Genomic DNA, 19,364 nt, shown 5'->3' on the forward strand with positions numbered 1-19,364 from the left:
ACACAGCCACGCCCAACCCTCACCCTCAACCCCAATCACACACCGCCAACCCAAAGCCTCACCCACACCAACATCACACATACACCGCCACGCCCAACCCTCAACCCCACATAACACACCGCCTACCCCAAGCTTCACCCTCACTAACACCCCAACATCACACACCGCCGCGCCCAACCCTCACCTCACCCCTTCACACTACCACGCACAACCCTCACCCTCACCAACACCCTCACGTCACACACCGCCACGCCCCACCCTTCACTCAAAATAAAACAGTCATGCAATATCATTTCAATGACTTCTTCGATAAGACTCCCACATTGGGTGGTGTTTTCTGATGGCATGTCACGGCGACCTCTGCAGCCTACAGTCTGGTAGGCCGTCATTCTGTGGGCTATCCGAGTGTGGCGATCAGATATGATGAAATGAATATGAAACTCTTCATCTGCGAGGATCATTCCTGTATAAAATGATGTGATCTTCTCATGTGCTTCATCTTCTCGGCGTATTACCCTAATTCTATCCCATGCGCAGATACCAGGCAAAAACTCGAGCTTGCTACTCAGGGTAATTTTGTCGCCATTTCGAGAAAGATGTCGGCAATGTATTTGATGAAGATTGACTCGAAAAGAGTTTAATACTTTACATGTTCCATCTCTGATTATTAAGTACCCTAATTTCGCCGACGTCTCTTTGTAAACGTGTTCGTTTGGGGTGTATCAAGAAAAGACAGCTTGCTGAAGAGAGGGAATTTGAGTGATTGAAATGTGGAATAGATAGACATTTCACATGTTGAAATGGCGAAGAGAACTGTGTTCTTTACCAACCCAATTAGCCAAAGGAAAGTTTGATTATTGAGTCTCGTGGTAGAAGTGTGATTTGTTTATTTGTCTTGTCTCTTATATGGGTGAGGACTAAATAACATCATGGTGCATTCCGACATGCTGATTTGTGGTATTACAAAACACTATTGTAACATGAGTTGCCACATCTTGACACGTTACCTGACAAAACTGTGTGATGAGGCAGTTCGGGTGCGATGTGAAATTCTGTTCCTAAGTATGCATAGCTGCACTTCTTGTTGGCAGATTCGATGCTCTGTATTTCGTTTTTCAGCTACTCGAGTAATAAATTGGATGCATTGTATTTCATTTTTCAATTACTAGAGTAGCTGATTCGATGCATTGTTTTTCATTTTTCTTTCTCGAGTAGCTGATACGATGCATTGTATTTCATTTTTCAATTAATAGAGAGGCAGATTTGATGCATTGTTTTTTAAATTTTCTTTCTCGAGTAGCTGATACGATGCGTTGTATATCATTTTTCAATTTCTCGAGTAGCAGATACGGTGCAATGTATTCCATTTTTCAATTACTCGAGTAGCAGATACGATGCATTGTATTTCATTTTTCAATTACTTGAGTAGCAGAAACGATTCATTATATTTCGTTTATCAATTACTCGAGTAGCAGATTTAGTAGCAGTGGTATTATTTTGCGTTTTCATTGACTCTATTAGCAAATTTCGATTGATTCTTTTATACAGTTGTTGGCTCGAGTGGCAGATTCGTGGAAATATGTTGCATAATCATTTAATCTAGTGGCAGATTCCATTACTTCCTTTGAATAATCAGTGTCTGTGTTTGTGGTGGGTGCCCCGGTGGGACAGGATCTTCAGATAAACAATTGACTTTCCTTTGCATGTGTTTGTGACGGGTTAGATGTTCACCTGGTTCATCAGTATTTGATAGTGATTCATAAACACCTGCTAATGATATGGTCGGAATCGTACAAAGGATATTACTTATGAATATGGAAAGGATTTTGTCGCATTTATTTATTTGAATAATCATTGGCAGATTCGCGCGGCATGGTTTTTCATCTTCATTGACTTGAGTGGCAGATGCTATTGATAATCTTACATTAACATGGCCTCGATTGACAGATAGAAGATTTTTGTATTACCATTGACTCGATACATTATTTTGCATGCCCATGAAACCACGTATGAATGCCATTAACATTTTAAGTGATTAGTCGACCCCATGCTCGTCAAACACGAATAAATGTAATGCATGATAAAGAACTAAAATTGGTTTATAAATCATGAAGTTGCTTCCCTTAGCTTTAATAGGATCCTACTGGTCGTGGGTTCGAATCCTAGATTGGCTCCGATTATGAATTGAAAAAATGTTCAGAGAGGCGTTGGAGGCAGGGATGGCACTAAGTCTAAGGTGCAGAGTTGCGTCTCTTAGATGTGCCAGGATCCATCGATCACGGGTTTGAATTCTGGATTCTGACAGATTATGATCCTTGGTATATCACTGCGCTTCCAATGCTCGTACCTTGGGGTTGCCGACCAAATAAACATTATTAAAGATAACGCAGCATCAAACCCAGTAAAGCTCAACTTACTCACTCACTCGCTTCCTCGTAAATGCAAACTGTCTTCTCTTTTATTATAAAACGTTGTTTCCCCCCTCCAGAGTGACGAACTGGGAGCGCTTCCACATGGGGATACACCAGTACGGTCTCTACAGCCAGGACGACCACTACATTGACGACCTGCTCAAGGACCTCGCCACGCTCCCCGTCGTCGATGTTAGTAAGTACTCTGATGTCGTTGATTAAACTTCACACTGTCGGACACAGCTAACACGTAAATGGATCTGACTATCGAGTGTCGACAGGCGTGCAGTCAAAGTTTGGCACGTTGATAGGTATGGACAAATAATTGGAGACTGTCGACTGATACAAATACAGATTACATATTGGACACTGTCGTATGGAAACACGTACAAAACAATTTGAGGTTTACACTTATAAAATGCGCTTACAAAATAGCATCCCTACGAATCTAGTCGCACCTTCGTATCGCGATCTTACAAGATGTGGATCGCAATCCGGTCGCGACATGGTTGCTATCGAGGCGGCGTTAGTTTTAAAGTGGTACTTCATACCATATTTAAAATGAGTATGAAACACCCGATACAGTTGTACTGGACACCCAGGTACATTGTAGAATAGGTCTTCAGCAATCCATGCTTGCCGTAAAAGCCGACTATGCTTGTTGTAAGAGGCGACTAACGGGATCGGGTTGTCAGGTTCGCTGACTTGGTTAATGCATGTCATCGATCCCAATTGCTTGGATCGATGCTCATGTTGTAAATCACTGGATTGTATGGTCCAGACTCGATTATTTACAGACCGCCGTCATATAACTGGAATATTGCTGAGTGGGGCGTTAAACAACAAACCAAAACCAGGTACGTTGCCAACGGAGGGTGAGTGTAGTGAACCCAGTAGAAGACCTCTGAAACACGTTAAGTCTGACACATGTGGACTGTTATGTGATAGAGATATCACTTGAAACACCGAGGCTAAAATCTTTCCAATTACTAACGACCAACCACACCGGACACTATCACGTCTTGATATGACTGGAATACTGTTCAAAGCGGCGTTAAACTCACTCATCCACACACTCACTATATTAGGTCATTTAATATCCCTCGTGAGGATTCCTAGTAACCTATGCTGTTCTTAAGAGTGAGTGTGGGTTTACGCCGCTTTAAGCAATATTCCAGCAATATCACGGCGGGGAACACCAGAAATGGGCTTCACACATTGTACCCATGTCGGGAATCGAATCCGGGTCTTCGGCGTGACGAGCGAACACTTTAACCACTAGGCTACCCGACCGCCCCCTGATCTTAAGAAGATCGGATGGTGCTTGGTGAATTGGTTGATTGTGTGTCATTGTTCCCAGACGGCATCATAATACAGTTGCTCATAATATCAGTCACTGGATTTACTGGTCCAGACTCGATTATATACAATTCGCTGTCATGTAGCGGCTATATTGTGCGGCGTTAAACCACAAATAAACAAACAAAGGCCATCGTTATGAAGTAATACAGATGATATTAACTCACTCACTCTGCGAATCTTGCTTCGATACGACTCTGAATATTTCTGAGTAGGGCGTTAAACAACAAATAAACAGACACTGCATCAATAGCCCTTCAGAAAGGAAAAAAACGGATTTTTTCTTTAGATTTCGGTCAGAATGTAGTCGTCAAAGACTAACACCAGAGGACATCAAAGCGACATGCCTTTAACCTATACTGTCTCAAATCGAATTTCCCGAACAGAATTCAGAAAATTCTCCTTTCAAATTTGTAACATGGTTCAGATCACTGTTCCTGTTTATTTGTATACCAATCCCCGCTATCTTGTCTATAATGTTTTCCTAACCCGAACAATGTTCTAATATGTACCCCGGCCGTGTCTGTATTCGTGATTCTTACTGAGATAATGGGTAGTGCCGGTGTTGGTTCGGGAGTGCATCGGAACAGAAAGGGCCGGGGCCTGCTGCGGCTGAGAGGGTTCATGAGTAGGAGAATGTGTCTATTCTTAATGAGATAAGAACACTGGCCCATGCTGTTGGAGAGAGGGATCCCGTTTCACGAACCTGGCTCACATGCCGAACATGTGGCTTAGATTGTTGCGAAAACGGCCTTTACCTTCTTGATGTTTTCATGCAGTTTGACGGAATAGGTTGCATGTGGTATTATTTGGCAAATAGATTAATTCATATTTAAAAGATAAATAGTTAGCTAAATGATGAGATAAATGGATAAATAATATAGAAAGGTATAAAACTAATCAGTGAATGACCGGGAGGCAGGACTTGCTTACCCTTTTCGTGAACATGGTGTCATCACTAATTTTCAGTGATCCATTCATATTATTTCACTGCTATTTTGATTCTACGACCAATGGAATCTGTTAAGGACGAATATCAAGACTGATTTTTCTCTCGCCTTGACGTTTTAAATATTTGATAAATAAATACCCGTGAATAAATGAATTGTGACAATTTTGTCTGGTAAATGAACACATTATAGAAGAAAGAAAAAAGATATATTTGAAACTGAGTGTACATCCTGAGCGATGATGAGGAAGCATTTTTATACGCTTCTAAATGTCCAACATTTTTATAAAGTATTCTGTTTCTACATTGGTACTTAAAGGAGTGGTCACTCAAAGAGAACACATTATGACCATATTTAGACTTAAAGACGTCATAGATATTTTTGTGACATTATTTCTTCGTATTTGGACTGAAAGCAAACCATTTTGTAGTGTGTTTAGTTCATTCGAAACTGAATTATATTTGGGTAGGATTATTTTCAATTTTGTCAATGACATTCTCTAAGTTCATCCAGTTCGCGTCTCTGTCACCCAGGCGAAACTTGAGACGAATGCAAATCTTCTAACTGCCGACAACTGTGTGAATGAGGGTAATATTTTCTCAAATTATTCTCCGGTTGATATGTTATTTCCTAAATTTGTAAATTTGATGGTAAAATTGCACTCAAATTCGTTTGATCTGACGAGAAACGTGTGATTGTGAGACAAACTTGAGGAGACACGAATACCCAGACATCGCTACTCAAGTTAATCCATGACATGCAAAACGTTGCAAGCCTAACAACAGACGTACCAGACAAATGTTCAGGTACAATACTCCAGGCAATGACAGCCTCCACAACAAAAAAGTTCCTGGAAGTTTTTCCATAGCGAGAACGCAAAAAGTAAACCCGTGAAAGGAAACGCAATATTGAATACGTCGCAAAGAATCAACTACGAGGGAGTACGTTATCCTTTGTGACATGGCAAGAAGCCAACTGCCGACATTATCATATTCCGTGAAATTTGTTTGCGTTTTGTTGCCTCCAAATATGAAGAGATTTGTTTGCCTTCTCACACCACGGGGAGAACTTGGGGAGGAGTTAAAAACTGCGTTATTTTGTGTTGTGTGGTCGATTCATTTGAACTTAACGTTTCCTCTGCAGACAAGCTAATTGTTGTGTCAGGAGCATAATATTTGAATTAGATTGACATTTGATTGTTGAAACCCTTGTCATACTTTAAACAAGAAATGAGATCGCTACTCTAGGTTTCCAAATGGTACACATGAGTGCATTAATAATTTGGTTACGATTTAATGTGCCTGTTTCATAGTTTAAAATTTTTGTTTGTTTGTTTGTTCGTTGTTTAACGCCGCACTCAGCAATATTCCAGCTATATGACGGCGGTCTGTAAATAATCGAGTCTGGACCAGACAATCCAGTGATTGACAACATGCTCATCGATCCACGCAATTGGGATCGATGACATGCATCAACCAAGTCAGCGAGCCTGACCACCCGATCCCGTTTGTCGCCTTTTACGACAAGCATAGTCGCCTTTTACGGTAAGCATGGGTTGCTGAAGACCTATTCTACTCCGGATTTTCACGGGTCTAGTTTTAAAATATGTTGCAATGCTATGCTTATACATATTGATAATACGTACGGATAAACTGGGACAGAAAGCTTCCTAAACTTATTTTTGTAATAAATGTTAAGGGAAACACATGGTTTGTGTATGATATATTTTCAAATTCTTTGCTAGTAAGTATATATGTTACAGGGAATATGTATAATCAGGGAATATGTATAAACCCTGAAATGTTCAGGGAATATATTTAATGTCACTTCACTTAGGGATTATACATAATCCCTAAAATTTTCAGGTATTAAACATATTCCCTGATTTAACATCAAGTTTTTTAGACATATTCCCTGAAATTACTTTTGAGGCTCGTATATGGTCAAACTTGATTAAAAAAATATTCATGAGAAGACAAATTTATTGGACATGATAACAAATACCTTTCACTTAACAATTAGTCTTCACTGTAATCAAAACAATGCTCACCCTCATTTTAATGTCGACCAATTTTTGATAACGCCATCTCCGTATGTTTGGGCCATCACTAAAAAAATAAGATGAACGCCACCCTGTCGTAGTTTGAACCGTCCGAATGACGTCATTTGACATTCTGCGCTCCCGCGACATGCCATTTTTGATTCTTTGTGGCACGTTCTAAAATAATCAGTTCTGACATGCGCACTTGTAGTTCATGCTATCCCGTGACCTCATCTTTAACATCTCCAGCTACAATAATGACGGTCCTTGCATTGTTAGAAAATGTCAGATTGTATCTAACTTTATCGTTTCGACGACTTGGCGTTGCAGTGTCCATTATTGCGTTCCTTTCAGCTGACTCTATCACATAACAGGCAATGAACAAGTGGTTTTCTATTTTCCCAGTCTCTTTCTATTTAGTCTTGGCTCCACTCAGTCTGTATGGCATCTCCGCTCCATACCCAGACTGTACACAATTCACCCAATCTCTGCTTCACACCAAGACGGAAACCAGTCTCCGCTTCATACCCAGATATTGCTGAGTGCGGCGTAAAACAACAAACCAACCAATCATACCCAGACTGTACACAATTCACCCAATATCTGCTTCACACCAAGACGGAAACCAGTCTCCGCTTCATACCCAGATATTGCTGAGTGCGGCGTTAAACAACAAACCAACCAATCATACCCAGACTGTACACAATTCACCCAATCTCTGCTTCACACCAAGACGGAAACCAGTCTCCGCTTCATACCCAGATATTGCTGAGTGCGGCGTAAAACAACAAACCAACCAATCATACCCAGACTGTACACAATTCACCCAATCTCCGCTTCACACCAAGACGGAAACCAGTTTCCGCTTCATACCCAGATATTGCTGAGTGCGGCGTAAAACAACAAACCAACCAATCATACCCAGACTGTACACAATTCACCCAATCTCTGCACCAAGACTGAACCCAATCTCCGCTCCATAAAGACTGAACCCAATCTCTGCTCCACACCACGACTGAACCCAATCTCCGCTCCACAACACAACTGAACCCTAACTCCGCTCCATACCAAGACTGAACCCATTTCTCCGCTTCACACCAAGACTGAACCCAATCTCCGCTCCACACCACGACTGAACATAATCTCCGGTCAGTTCCAAGACTGAACCCAATCTCTGCTTCACACCACGACTGAACCCAATCTCCGCTTCACACCAAGACTGAACCCAATCTCTGCTCCACACCACGACTGAACCCAATCTCCGCTCCACACCACGACTGAACCCAATCTCCGCTCCACACCAAGACTGAACCCAATCTCCGCTTCACACCAAGACTGAACCCAATCTCTGCTTCACACCAAGACTGAACCCAATCTCCGCTCCATAAAGACTGAACCCAATCTCTGCTCCACACCAAGACTAAACCCAATCTCGGCTCAGTTCCCAGACTGAACCCAATCTCCGCTCCATACAAGACTGAACCGAATCTCTGCTCCACACCAAAACTGAACCCAATCTCCGCTCCACACCATGACTGAACCCAATCTCCGCTCCACACCAAGACTGAACCCAATCTCCGCTTCACACCAAGACTGAACCCGATCTCCGCTCCACACCACGACTGAACCCAATCTCCGGTCAGTTCCAAGACTGAACCCAATCTCCGCTCCATACAAGACTGAACCCAATCTCCGCTCCACACCAAGACTAAACCCAATCTCCGCCCCTCACCAAAACTGAACCCAATCTCCGCTCCATACAAGACTGAACCCAATCTCCGGTCAGTTCCAAGACTGAACCCAATCTCCGCTCCACACCAAGACTGAGCCTAATCTTTGCTCCACACCAAGACTAAACCCAATCTCCGCTTCATACAAGACTGAACCCAATCTCCGCTCCACACCAAGACTGAACCCAATCTCCGCTCCATACAAGACTGAACCCAATCTCCGCTCCACACCAAGACTGAACCCAATCTCTGGTCAGTTCCAAGACTGAACCCAATTTACTGCTTCACACCAAGACTGAACCCAATCTCCGCTCCACACCAAGACTGAACCCAATCTCCGCTCCATACAAGACTGAACCCAATCTCTGCTCCACACCACGACTGAACCCAATCTCCGCTCCACAACACAACTGACCCCTATCTCCGCTCCATACCAAGACTGAACCCAATCTCCGCTTCACACCAGGACTGAACCCAATCTCCGCTCCACACCACGACTGAACCCAATCTCCGGTCAGTTCCAAGACTGAACCCAATCTCTGCTTCACAGCACGACTGAACCCAATCTCTGCTTCACACCAAGACTGAACCCAATCTCTGCTCTACACCACGACTGAACCCAATCTCCGCTCCACACCAAGACTGAACCCAATCTCCGCTCCACACCACAACTGAACCCAATCTCCGGTCAGTTCCAAGACTGAACCCAATCTCCGCTCCATACAAGACTGAACCCAATCTCCGCCCCTCACCAAAACTGAACCCAATCTCCGCTCCATACAAGACTGAACCCAATCTCCGCTCCACACCAAGACTGAACCCAATCTCCGCTCCACACCAAGACTGAGCCTAATCTTTGCTTCACACCAAGACTAAACCCAATCTCCGCTTCATACAAGACTGAACCCAATCTCCGCTCCACACCAAGACTGAACCCAATCTCCGCTCCATACAAGACTGAACCCAATCTCCGCTCCACACCAAGACTGAACCCAATCTCTGGTCAGTTCCAAGACTGAATCCAATTTACTGCTTCACACCAAGACTGAACCCAATCTCCGCTCCACACCAAGACTGAACCAAATCTCTGCTCCACACCAAGACTGAACCCAATCTCCGCTCCACACCCCGACTGAACCCAATCTCCAGTCAGTTCCAAGACTGAACCCAATTTCCTGCTTCACACCAAGACTGAACCCAATCTCTGCTCCACACCAAGACTGAACCCATTCTCCGCTCCATAAAGACTGAACCCAATCTCTGCTCCACACCACAACTGAACCCAATCTCTGCTCCACAACACAACTGAACCCTATCTACGCTCCATAAGAAGACTGAACCCATTTCTCCGCTTCACACCAAGACTGAACCCAATCTCCGCTCCACACCACGACTGAACATAATCTCCGGTCAGTTCCAAGACTGAACCCAATCTCTGCTTCACACCACGACTGAACCCAATCTCCGCTTCACACCAAGACTGAACCCAATCTCTGCTCCACACCACGACTGAACCCAATCTCCGCTCCACACCACGACTGAACCCAATCTCCGCCCCTCACCAAAACTGAACCCAATCTCCGCTCCATACAAGACTGAACCCAATCTCCGCCCCTCACCAAAACTGAACCCAATCTCCGCTCCATACAAGACTGAACCCAATCTCCGCTCCACACCAAGACTGAACCCAATCTCCGCTCCACACCAAGACTGAGCCTAATCTTTGCTCCACACCAAGACTAAACCCAATCTCCGCTTCATACAAGACTGAACCCAATCTCCGCTCCACACCAAGACTGAACCCAATCTCCGCTCCATACAAGACTGAACCCAATCTCCGCTCCACACCAAGACTGAACCCAATCTCTGGTCAGTTCCAAGACTGAACCCAATTTACTGCTTCACACCAAGACTGAACCCAATCTCCGCTCCACACCAAGACTGAACCCAATCTCCGCTCCATACAAGACTGAACCCAATCTCTGCTCCACACCACGACTGAACCCAATCTCCGCTCCACAACACAACTGACCCCTATCTCCGCTCCATACCAAGACTGAACCCAATCTCCGCTTCACACCAGGACTGAACCCAATCTCCGCTCCACACCACGACTGAACCCAATCTCCGGTCAGTTCCAAGACTGAACCCAATCTCTGCTTCACAGCACGACTGAACCCAATCTCTGCTTCACACCAAGACTGAACCCAATCTCTGCTCTACACCACGACTGAACCCAATCTCCGCTCCACACCATGACTGAACCCAGTCTCTGGTCAGTTCCAAGACTGAACCCAATCTCCGCTCCATACAAGACTGAACCCAATCTTCGCCACTCACCAAGACTAAATCGAATCTCCGCTCCATACAAGACTGAACCATATCTCTGCTCCACACCAAGACTAAACATAATCTCCGCTTCATACCCAGACATCTCAACTCATACTGTACTGAGACTGAACCATGTTAAAGTGGAGTCATTTCAACTGTCAAATAAGGGACATCCAGACAAAATCTTTACTTTACAAATCCGCATGGTTTAATAAATATTCTGATATGGATTCCGAACTTTGTTGTTATGAATATTTCATAAATCATCGACAGAGCTGTCACCTAATGAACTCACCCTTTGTTGGCAATAGCAACGGAAACTATATCGCTTCACTTTGCCACGTCATATGTATATTGCCGCTATCTGAAATGTCAAATCTTGTTATCATCAGCAACACATGTATTTTAATATTCAGTCCATTATCTGAAAACAATTACTGTACAGCACAAGCAGGTACAGGAACGAGACCGGATATTGCTTATATAAGACCGGAAGTGAGTGACATCTGTTTTATTCCAGCTATAACCGGCTGTCGTAGTTTCATATCCTGTTTTATTACTGCACATTTATAGACAGACAGACAGACAGACAAATTTATTCGGTACTTCAGGCCACCGGCCCATAATACAATGGAAATATACTGTATATATATATTTGCATACTGGGTAGATTTAATAATGATTTACCGTTCCACACTGTTTCCTTTCGATGTTCATGACTTGGGAGAGAAATTTACCTAAGCCTTTTATAATTTCTTCGTTTTCAGCTGACTTAAGTCTTATAAAAGTCTCAATAGAGGGAGGGGTAACGAGACGCTTGGGAAAAGAGTTTCTTCTTGCTCTAGAATACTGGTCACAAATCATAAGAACATGGAATTCATCTTCAACATGGTAATGTCCCTTTGAAAAACAGAAAGTGCAGACACGTTCATTATATGGGATGTTGTTGTGACGACCCAGTTCGACAGCAAGTCTGAAATTATTACATCGGAACATGGCTATAAGTCTACGGTGGTAAGAAGACATATCACAAGTTAAATATGATTCCACATTTAGTGATGACTTGAACTGTGAGTAGTAATTGCATTTCGTTGATGATGTCAGGGAGAAGTGCCAATATTGAGTGAGGCAGTCGTAAAAACTTCGTTTAAAATCTGTCATGAAATGTTGAATATTACCAATGTCTTGGCTTAGCCAAACAAAACCAAATCCAAACTGAAATAAAATCATTCTAATATGTGATGCCCATGTAATTTTACCATTATCATCAAGAGATTTTAGTATATAATAAGCTTGGATGGGTAGCCTCTGTTGTTCCATCTGAATTAGTCTGCACCAGTACTTGACTGCTCTTGACATGTACATGTAGTTATACTGTAGGGGGATCCTACCACAGTCTCCTAGAACCATGTTGTTGTTGATTTACTTACAAAAAGGATTTGCAGAATCTGTTATGGACACTCTCAATAGCAGTACAGTAGCTGGTTCCCCAGATCTCTGATCCATAACATAGGATTGGTGAAATCATAGCATCAACAATATTAAAAAGATCATGGTGATTAATGTATCCTAATTGTTTTTGATAATTATATATTGATAGAAGTGCTTTCCTTGCCTGGGCTGCTAGACATGCTTGGGCCTTGGCCCAAGATAACTTTGGTGAGAAAATAATTCCTAAATATCTGTACATGTTGACAACTTCTATCTGTTGACCATTCAAAAACCACTTTTAATAACTGCGAAGAGGACCTCCATTCCGAAATACTATTATTTTAGTCTTATTCAGATTGACTTTCATCACAGAATTTCTCCAGGGTCTTTATTTTCTTTTGAAGCTGTAAAGCAGTATCAGAGACGGTTGACACATCATCAGCAAATAACAGAGCAAATACATCAGGGATATGAGTAGATATAAACACATCTCTACCACCTTCTTCCTCCAACATTGAGACTAACAGATTAATAAATGTGATGAAGATCTGAGAGCTTAAGATACACCCCTGACGAGTACCCATGGTACACTTGAAGTATGGCGATAGTCCACAATCAGTTCTCACACATGCACATAGTGTTGAATACATCTGAATTATAAACTTGAGAAATTTACCTTCAACTCCCAGTTGAAGGAATCTGTTAAATAACATTTTGTGGTTCACACTGTCAAAAGCTTTTGAAAAGTCTATAAAAAGACAATAAAACCTTCCATTTCTCTTTGATAAGTATTTGTTGATTATAGCTTGTAGGGTAAATATCTGGTCAATAGTAGAATAATATCACACCAATGTTGGAGTCTGTTGTTAACTACTGTTGTAAGAACTTTACACAGTGAATTTATCAAGGAAATGCCTCTGTAATTATTTGGGTCTGTGAAGCTGCCTGATTTGTGTAGGGGACAAATAATACTCTTACCCCAGCTACTAGGAAATATACCACTGTCATAAAGTTTATTGAATAGTTTTGTTAATAATGGTGAGATATAGTTCTTAGTTGCTTTAAAGAATTCGTTAACTATGCCATCTGGGCCAGGAGATTTGCTTGTTTTGAGCAATTTCAAACTCGCATTTACTTCATCTTGTGTAAAAGGGTCATTTAATTCACATAAATAGCCACTATCATCTGCATCTGTGTATTCCCATATTGATTCACTGTAATCATAGCTGTAGTCAGAATTACAGTTCAACAGGTTATTAGAATTTCGTGTCATATTAAAGAATTTTTTTTTTTAAATTGTTAGGCTACCATGTGTCATCTAACTATTTCTTAAGTGTCATCTCGGGGGACATTTCAAAGTGTTTTTGGTCTCGAATAGTTTAATTTTGCAATTCTGCTTGTCGGACAAATTATGATAAAATTTTAATAAACCATAACGTTAAGAACAAAAAATACAAAAAAAATGAATAACAACTCAACCGCATCCCAACTCTTGAACCCCAGTTCAGCACACAGCCCCTATCAGGTGTATTGTAGTCTTGTTTATGCCGTCATCTGGTCGCCGTGCTGGTAACCGAGCCCCCTCAAAGAGATAACTGGTTTTCTGAACCAGCTGCGCACTTTCTATTTCGACCGAGAGCTCATTCCTCTCCTCAAATTATATCCTCTCAAAGATCCATCTTACGGCTTTTTTTTGGTTCAAATGAGAGCATCTTCAAATAAATGATCTACTCTCGTACTCAATCTGGTTGGTTATGATGCAGGAAATACAGACGCACTTCATGGCTTCAGTGGCTGGACTGGCGCAGGTGCGTTCTGTTGCATTTCTCGAAAGAGCGGACGAGACAGAATCTTGACACATGTGTCAACCGATTGACACAGTTTGTGCATCTGGGTGCAGACACACGTACAGGGACAATGAGGTAACATTTGTTGACCAGACAGGGAAAAGTGTTGAATAGCGTGAATTAAGAGCACTAGACTGCTCCAACATGAACCAACTGGGTTGAATTGGACGATGGCCTGGCAAAACTGGACAGTATACATCCATCTTTCCGAGGTTGATCTTTTTGTTGACCATCCTTAAAGTACGATCGACGCTCAACCATTCTTTCCATCGGTGAATTCTATTCCATTTCCTCGGAAATTCTGTCCAACGACAACCTAGGTTCAACTAAACGCAGCCACACTGTCGAGGAAAGGATGGTTTTATTATTGGAATTATTGAATAAATTCCACATTCAGTGTCGGACAAAAGAAGTATACACTTAAAGATTGGATTTGACCAAAAATAACAAACGTTACTAGACTGAAAACAGTCGCCGAAACACTGCAAACCTAAGGTCCAAAATGCAATTAAGATACCAGTAGCAAACACATCACCATCGACTAATTACCGCTGATTTGTATCATTGTATACAATCATTAAACATTGGTGTATACTTTCTTTTGCCCGGCAGTTTCATTTCCCAGGAGTCCCAAAAAGAGAGGATTTCTGTCCAAGGACAGACTAGGTTCAACTACACGCAGATACACTGTCGAGGGAAGGATGATTCCATTTCGGGGATTATTAAATAATCAATATTGATTCGTGGCAGCACAAATTAAGTCACCAATTTTATCGATATAAAATATAATCGAGTTTGTTAAATATACAAATATTTGTGATATGTATTGTTAATTAATATTAATAATAACTCGAAATTACCCGGCAATAACAGTTACTGATATAATAACATCAATAATGAACAACTTAAAATATGGAATGAATATAAAACGGCGCCTCGTGGGCACACCCATTTCTTCTACGACTAACCTGTTCAGTCTGGGCCAGTGTGAAACAAGGCACGTCCTTATCTCTTTGGATAATTACTTGTAGCAATAGATAACGAGATCATCGTACAAGATGGAGAAATCTCCATAGGCAGTCATTCAATCAAAGTCCGGGGCGGTCGGGTAGCCTAGTGGTTAAAGCGTTCGCTCGTCACGCCAAAGACCCGGGTTCGATTCCCGACATGGGTACAATGTGTGAAGCCTATTTCTGGTGTCCCCCGCCGTGATATTGCTGGAATATTGCTAAAAGCGGCGTAAAACCATACTCACTCACTCACTCAATCACAGTCCATATGACTGAGATGAAACCTTCCATGTACGTTAGTGTAAACAGTACATATTGATATTATTTCTAGTACATTGGTATTTCATACAGTGTACCGTACAGACGCCCGGGCTTCTATCTATTTCGGACAAGCCTTTGATCCGGCGTCAATTAGAGGCCCGGCGTACGTCTATTGGAGGCCCGGCTTCTATTAATACCCCCATTTCACTATGACCACGAATGTCCCGAATCGTCACGAAATTATGTAATTTAGGTCCCAAAAGGGGATAATTAATTGTATCAATTGATGGACCCGGCGTCTATTAGAGGCCCGGCTTCTATTTTTTGCACTGAACAATTGACCCGACTTTTATAAGAGGCCGGCGTCTATTAGAGGCCCAGCGTCTTATAGAGGAAATACGGTATATATTATGGATTTCTCCTCCACAGAGGAAATGCACGGTGGCTCCCAGCTGAAGCTTATCACGACCTACTCTAACAAGGGACAGGCGTTATTAAAACCGAGAAGGTAAGGAGAGAGAAAATTATAGAAGCGCCATAAAATCCCATTAGTGAGGGTGTGTGCGCGGCGTGGACAGATATTGTACGACACCTCTTTAGGCTTATGGAAAAGACTAATTTGTTGATAAAACCTCCGAATTTTGTGAACAGTGACTGGGTTGTTTGAAATAAGAAGTTGCTTGGAAAATGTCTAGCTAAATAATCGCCTTATAGGATTTTCACTATCTGAAAGACTCTTCCGATTTACTTGAAACGGGTACATAGTTGTGATTTGGACCTTACGTTCGCATTGTATCGGCGTTTGTGACTTTTTGGTCAAACCCAATTTGGAAGTGTATACTTTCTTTTGCATGAAGGGTTCAGAATAATTTTCGTAATATATATATCTCTACGGTACTTTCAATATTCAAACAATCACCCATGAGTCGGACACCTCTAACTGTGTCTACACACAGAGGTGAACTACTTCTACTACTACTACTACTACTACTACTACTACTACTACTACTACTACTACTACTGTAATGCGCCGTGCTCACAGCGCTACATTATATTATTACCCTGGTCAATGCTCTCATTTTAAATTCAGCTCCCTGGGAAGTATACACAAGCCAAGGTGCCCCGGGTATTCACTGCTGTCTCAGGACCGCCTCCGTGGCCTAGTGATAGAGCGTCCGCCCGGAGAGGGAATGTCCGGGGTTCGAGCCCCGGCCGCGTCATACCAAAAGACGTTAAAAGATGGCACTTGTTGTTACCCTGTCTGGCGCTCGGCATTAAGGGGATAAAACAAGGACTGGTCGACTGGGAGTCAGAATACTGTGTCTGAGTGGGGTTTTCATGTGAAATATACTGTATCTGAGTGGGGTATTCATGTTGAACAGCGGCATGACATCTCAGTGAGCTAGCACTAAAAATCGGCATTATTACGGACTGGTACAAGCAACCATACACACACGAACGTGCATGTACGTCGCTATATAAGGGCAATAATCTTGGACGCGGCGTTAAACCCCATTTAACCTCAGCTTCACTGCTGGCTGAACATTCGCCCGATTTGTGACCCATGGGCTGGACACAGGACACACAATCAGGACAATCGGTGTGACGTATGCTCAACACAAATGGACAGACTCGTGTCCAAGCCCCTATAGCTGAACTAACATCTGACTTTTGTCCCATGCAGGTTTCCACGGACATATGAGACGCCTCCGGACCATTTCTACTTTCTGGACTTTGAGCGCCATAACGCTGAGATAGCTGCCTTCAATTTAGACAGGTGTGTCCACAACGTGATTGACAGATTGCCATCATAAACTAATAAACTCTGAGTGAACTAATAGTTCATTTTGTAGTGACAGCATAATGGTCCAGACTTAACACGTGACCAGCTCGGTATTTGATGAAAATTGTAATTTGTTACAAGCAGTGTTCGCCAAGGCGATTGGTTTTGTCAGGTGACATTTATGTCGTTTATCAACAAGTCAGTGGAAAGTCACAAGTCTGAAGCCTCTCACAGTTCCATCGAATTTTACTTCTTCAGAAAAGCTATACAACATATAAGTTACTTTAAGTCACTTCTACTACCACTACTACTTGTACAACTGCCTCCGTGGTCTAGTGGTAGAGCGTCCACCCGGAGAGCGGAAGGTCCGGGGTTCGATCCCCGGCCGCGTCATACCAAAAGACGTTAATCTAATTTGTGAATGCCAGTATGAAACACCCTACCACAGTTCAGTGGATTTGCCTCCCTTACACCAGTGTGTTGGTAATCGTAAACCGATCACGTGACGCACGTGACTGCAGCAAGCCTCTTTCTGGTACACCAGCAAGTAGGGCTTCAACGGGTCCAAAACTATGGACTCGAGTACCCGAGGGGTGAGACTCGGCTCGTGCTTGAGTATCCGCAATTATACATCTTTTCAATAAAATTGGCAATTATCCTATCGTATACAAAATGAAAGAGTCACAATGACATCGTAGATCACTCAGAAAACCAATGTGATCGTGTATCAAATAAAATACCTTTGAAATTTGAATGCTGATTCGCTGAAGCTTCATTGAAATAAGAATTGTCAACTTGCGAAAAGAATTTGTTAACATCTCAATGTAACACACGCCATGTTCAGGGCGAAAAAATATTGCTCACGCGATGTATGTTGCGATTGGTGATTGGCTGGATTTTAGCGGGCTGGCTTCTTAGGTATACCTTATATGATAAATAAGATCGTTTGATGCCAGCGCCGAGGGGAATTGTCAATAAATGACAAAATATAGATAATAAGTTCAAAGTAACATTTTCAATGTTATCGCAAATTCAAAGGTCAGTATTTACTTTTTTCTTAATTGTAAACAAAACATTGAAAGATTACGAGGCTTGTTGATAGTTGACTTATATAAGACGTTTTCCCGACATTTGAAGAGATAATTCGAATGAGATACAGTAACACAATGTTAATATTCAGTAAAGTGATGTCCAGTTATAAATATCTTATGAAAATATTGAATTAATAATGATTAACGTTACGACGCTAATTTAGAATGAATAGGTCTACTGCTTGCGACAATTGAATAGTTTCGTAAAGCATCCCTTTTAAACAAGAAATAAAATACTTTCTTAAACCAGGAAATACCCTTATGAAATGGTTGTAAATAAGTGTATTGTTTCGAAAAACAACTAAAAGAAAAGCTATTGGCACTTTTATTTGATTTAATTGACTACTCATGAAAAAGAAAGTTACCTGAAGACACGTTTCTATTAACTTATTGAAAGTCGACCAAATTAAAGTTATCTCCCTTGGTCGAGTACTCGATTCCTTCAAACTGGACTCGAGTCCCACTGAACTCGGCCCGTGCCCGAGTACTCGACCACTGTTTGAAGCCCTACCAGCGAGAGGCCAAACGTGAATCTCATAGGCAACATATTATTTATCGTCTTAGTGTAAGTTCTTGTCCGTACGTTTGGTGAGAAGAAGATGTCAGGTCGGAGATCGAGGAAGTGGAAGATCCAAGCACCGCGTGACCTGAAATCGTCGCGGAAATCGTCTCGAGTCAACAAATCAACGAATCGAAGTTCTCAGCCCGCCGTTGCGGACAACATGGCGTCAACTACCGTCCCCTGGTCATCGCAGCCCGTCGACGCGAGGAATGGATCAGGTGATGTATTACCTCATGTTTTCAATAATGATGCACGGTCTCATGTAGTGATAGGCTTAGATACCCCAGCTATCCCACTTGTACAGTCAGTAAATCACAACACACATGCTCTCGAATCTGTTGCCATTGACAACGATACGCCTAATGCTAAGATTGCATGCAGTGGTGACAAAATGGTTGCTTTGTAAACTGACAATGTTGGTTCTTTCATACCCCAACCAATAAGGGATAAAATACACAATGGGGAATATGTATATCTGTCTACCCTCATAAAGGGATTGGAAAATAAGCAAAGTATGGATAGCACTATCAGAGTAAACTCAATGGGTCAATTGGAAA

General features: G+C 42.2%; 1 protein-coding gene across 1 annotated transcript in view; it reads left to right on the forward strand.

Annotated features, from left to right (window-relative positions):
- The window catches only part of LOC124132851 (extracellular serine/threonine protein kinase FAM20C-like), a 47,601-nt gene that overhangs the window by 19,800 nt on the left and 8,437 nt on the right, over window positions 1-19,364 (forward strand). The window contains exons 2-4 of the mRNA XM_048392416.1: window positions 2,489-2,607; window positions 15,801-15,879; window positions 17,056-17,148. Of these exons, the coding sequence (XP_048248373.1) occupies window positions 2,489-2,607; window positions 15,801-15,879; window positions 17,056-17,148 (291 nt within the window). The remainder of the gene's footprint in view (window positions 1-2,488; window positions 2,608-15,800; window positions 15,880-17,055; window positions 17,149-19,364) is intronic.

This window comes from Haliotis rufescens, unplaced genomic scaffold (genome assembly GCF_023055435.1).
Source record: "Haliotis rufescens isolate VD_foot unplaced genomic scaffold, xgHalRufe1.0.p SCAF_11, whole genome shotgun sequence".
NCBI lineage: Eukaryota > Metazoa > Mollusca > Gastropoda > Lepetellida > Haliotidae > Haliotis > Haliotis rufescens.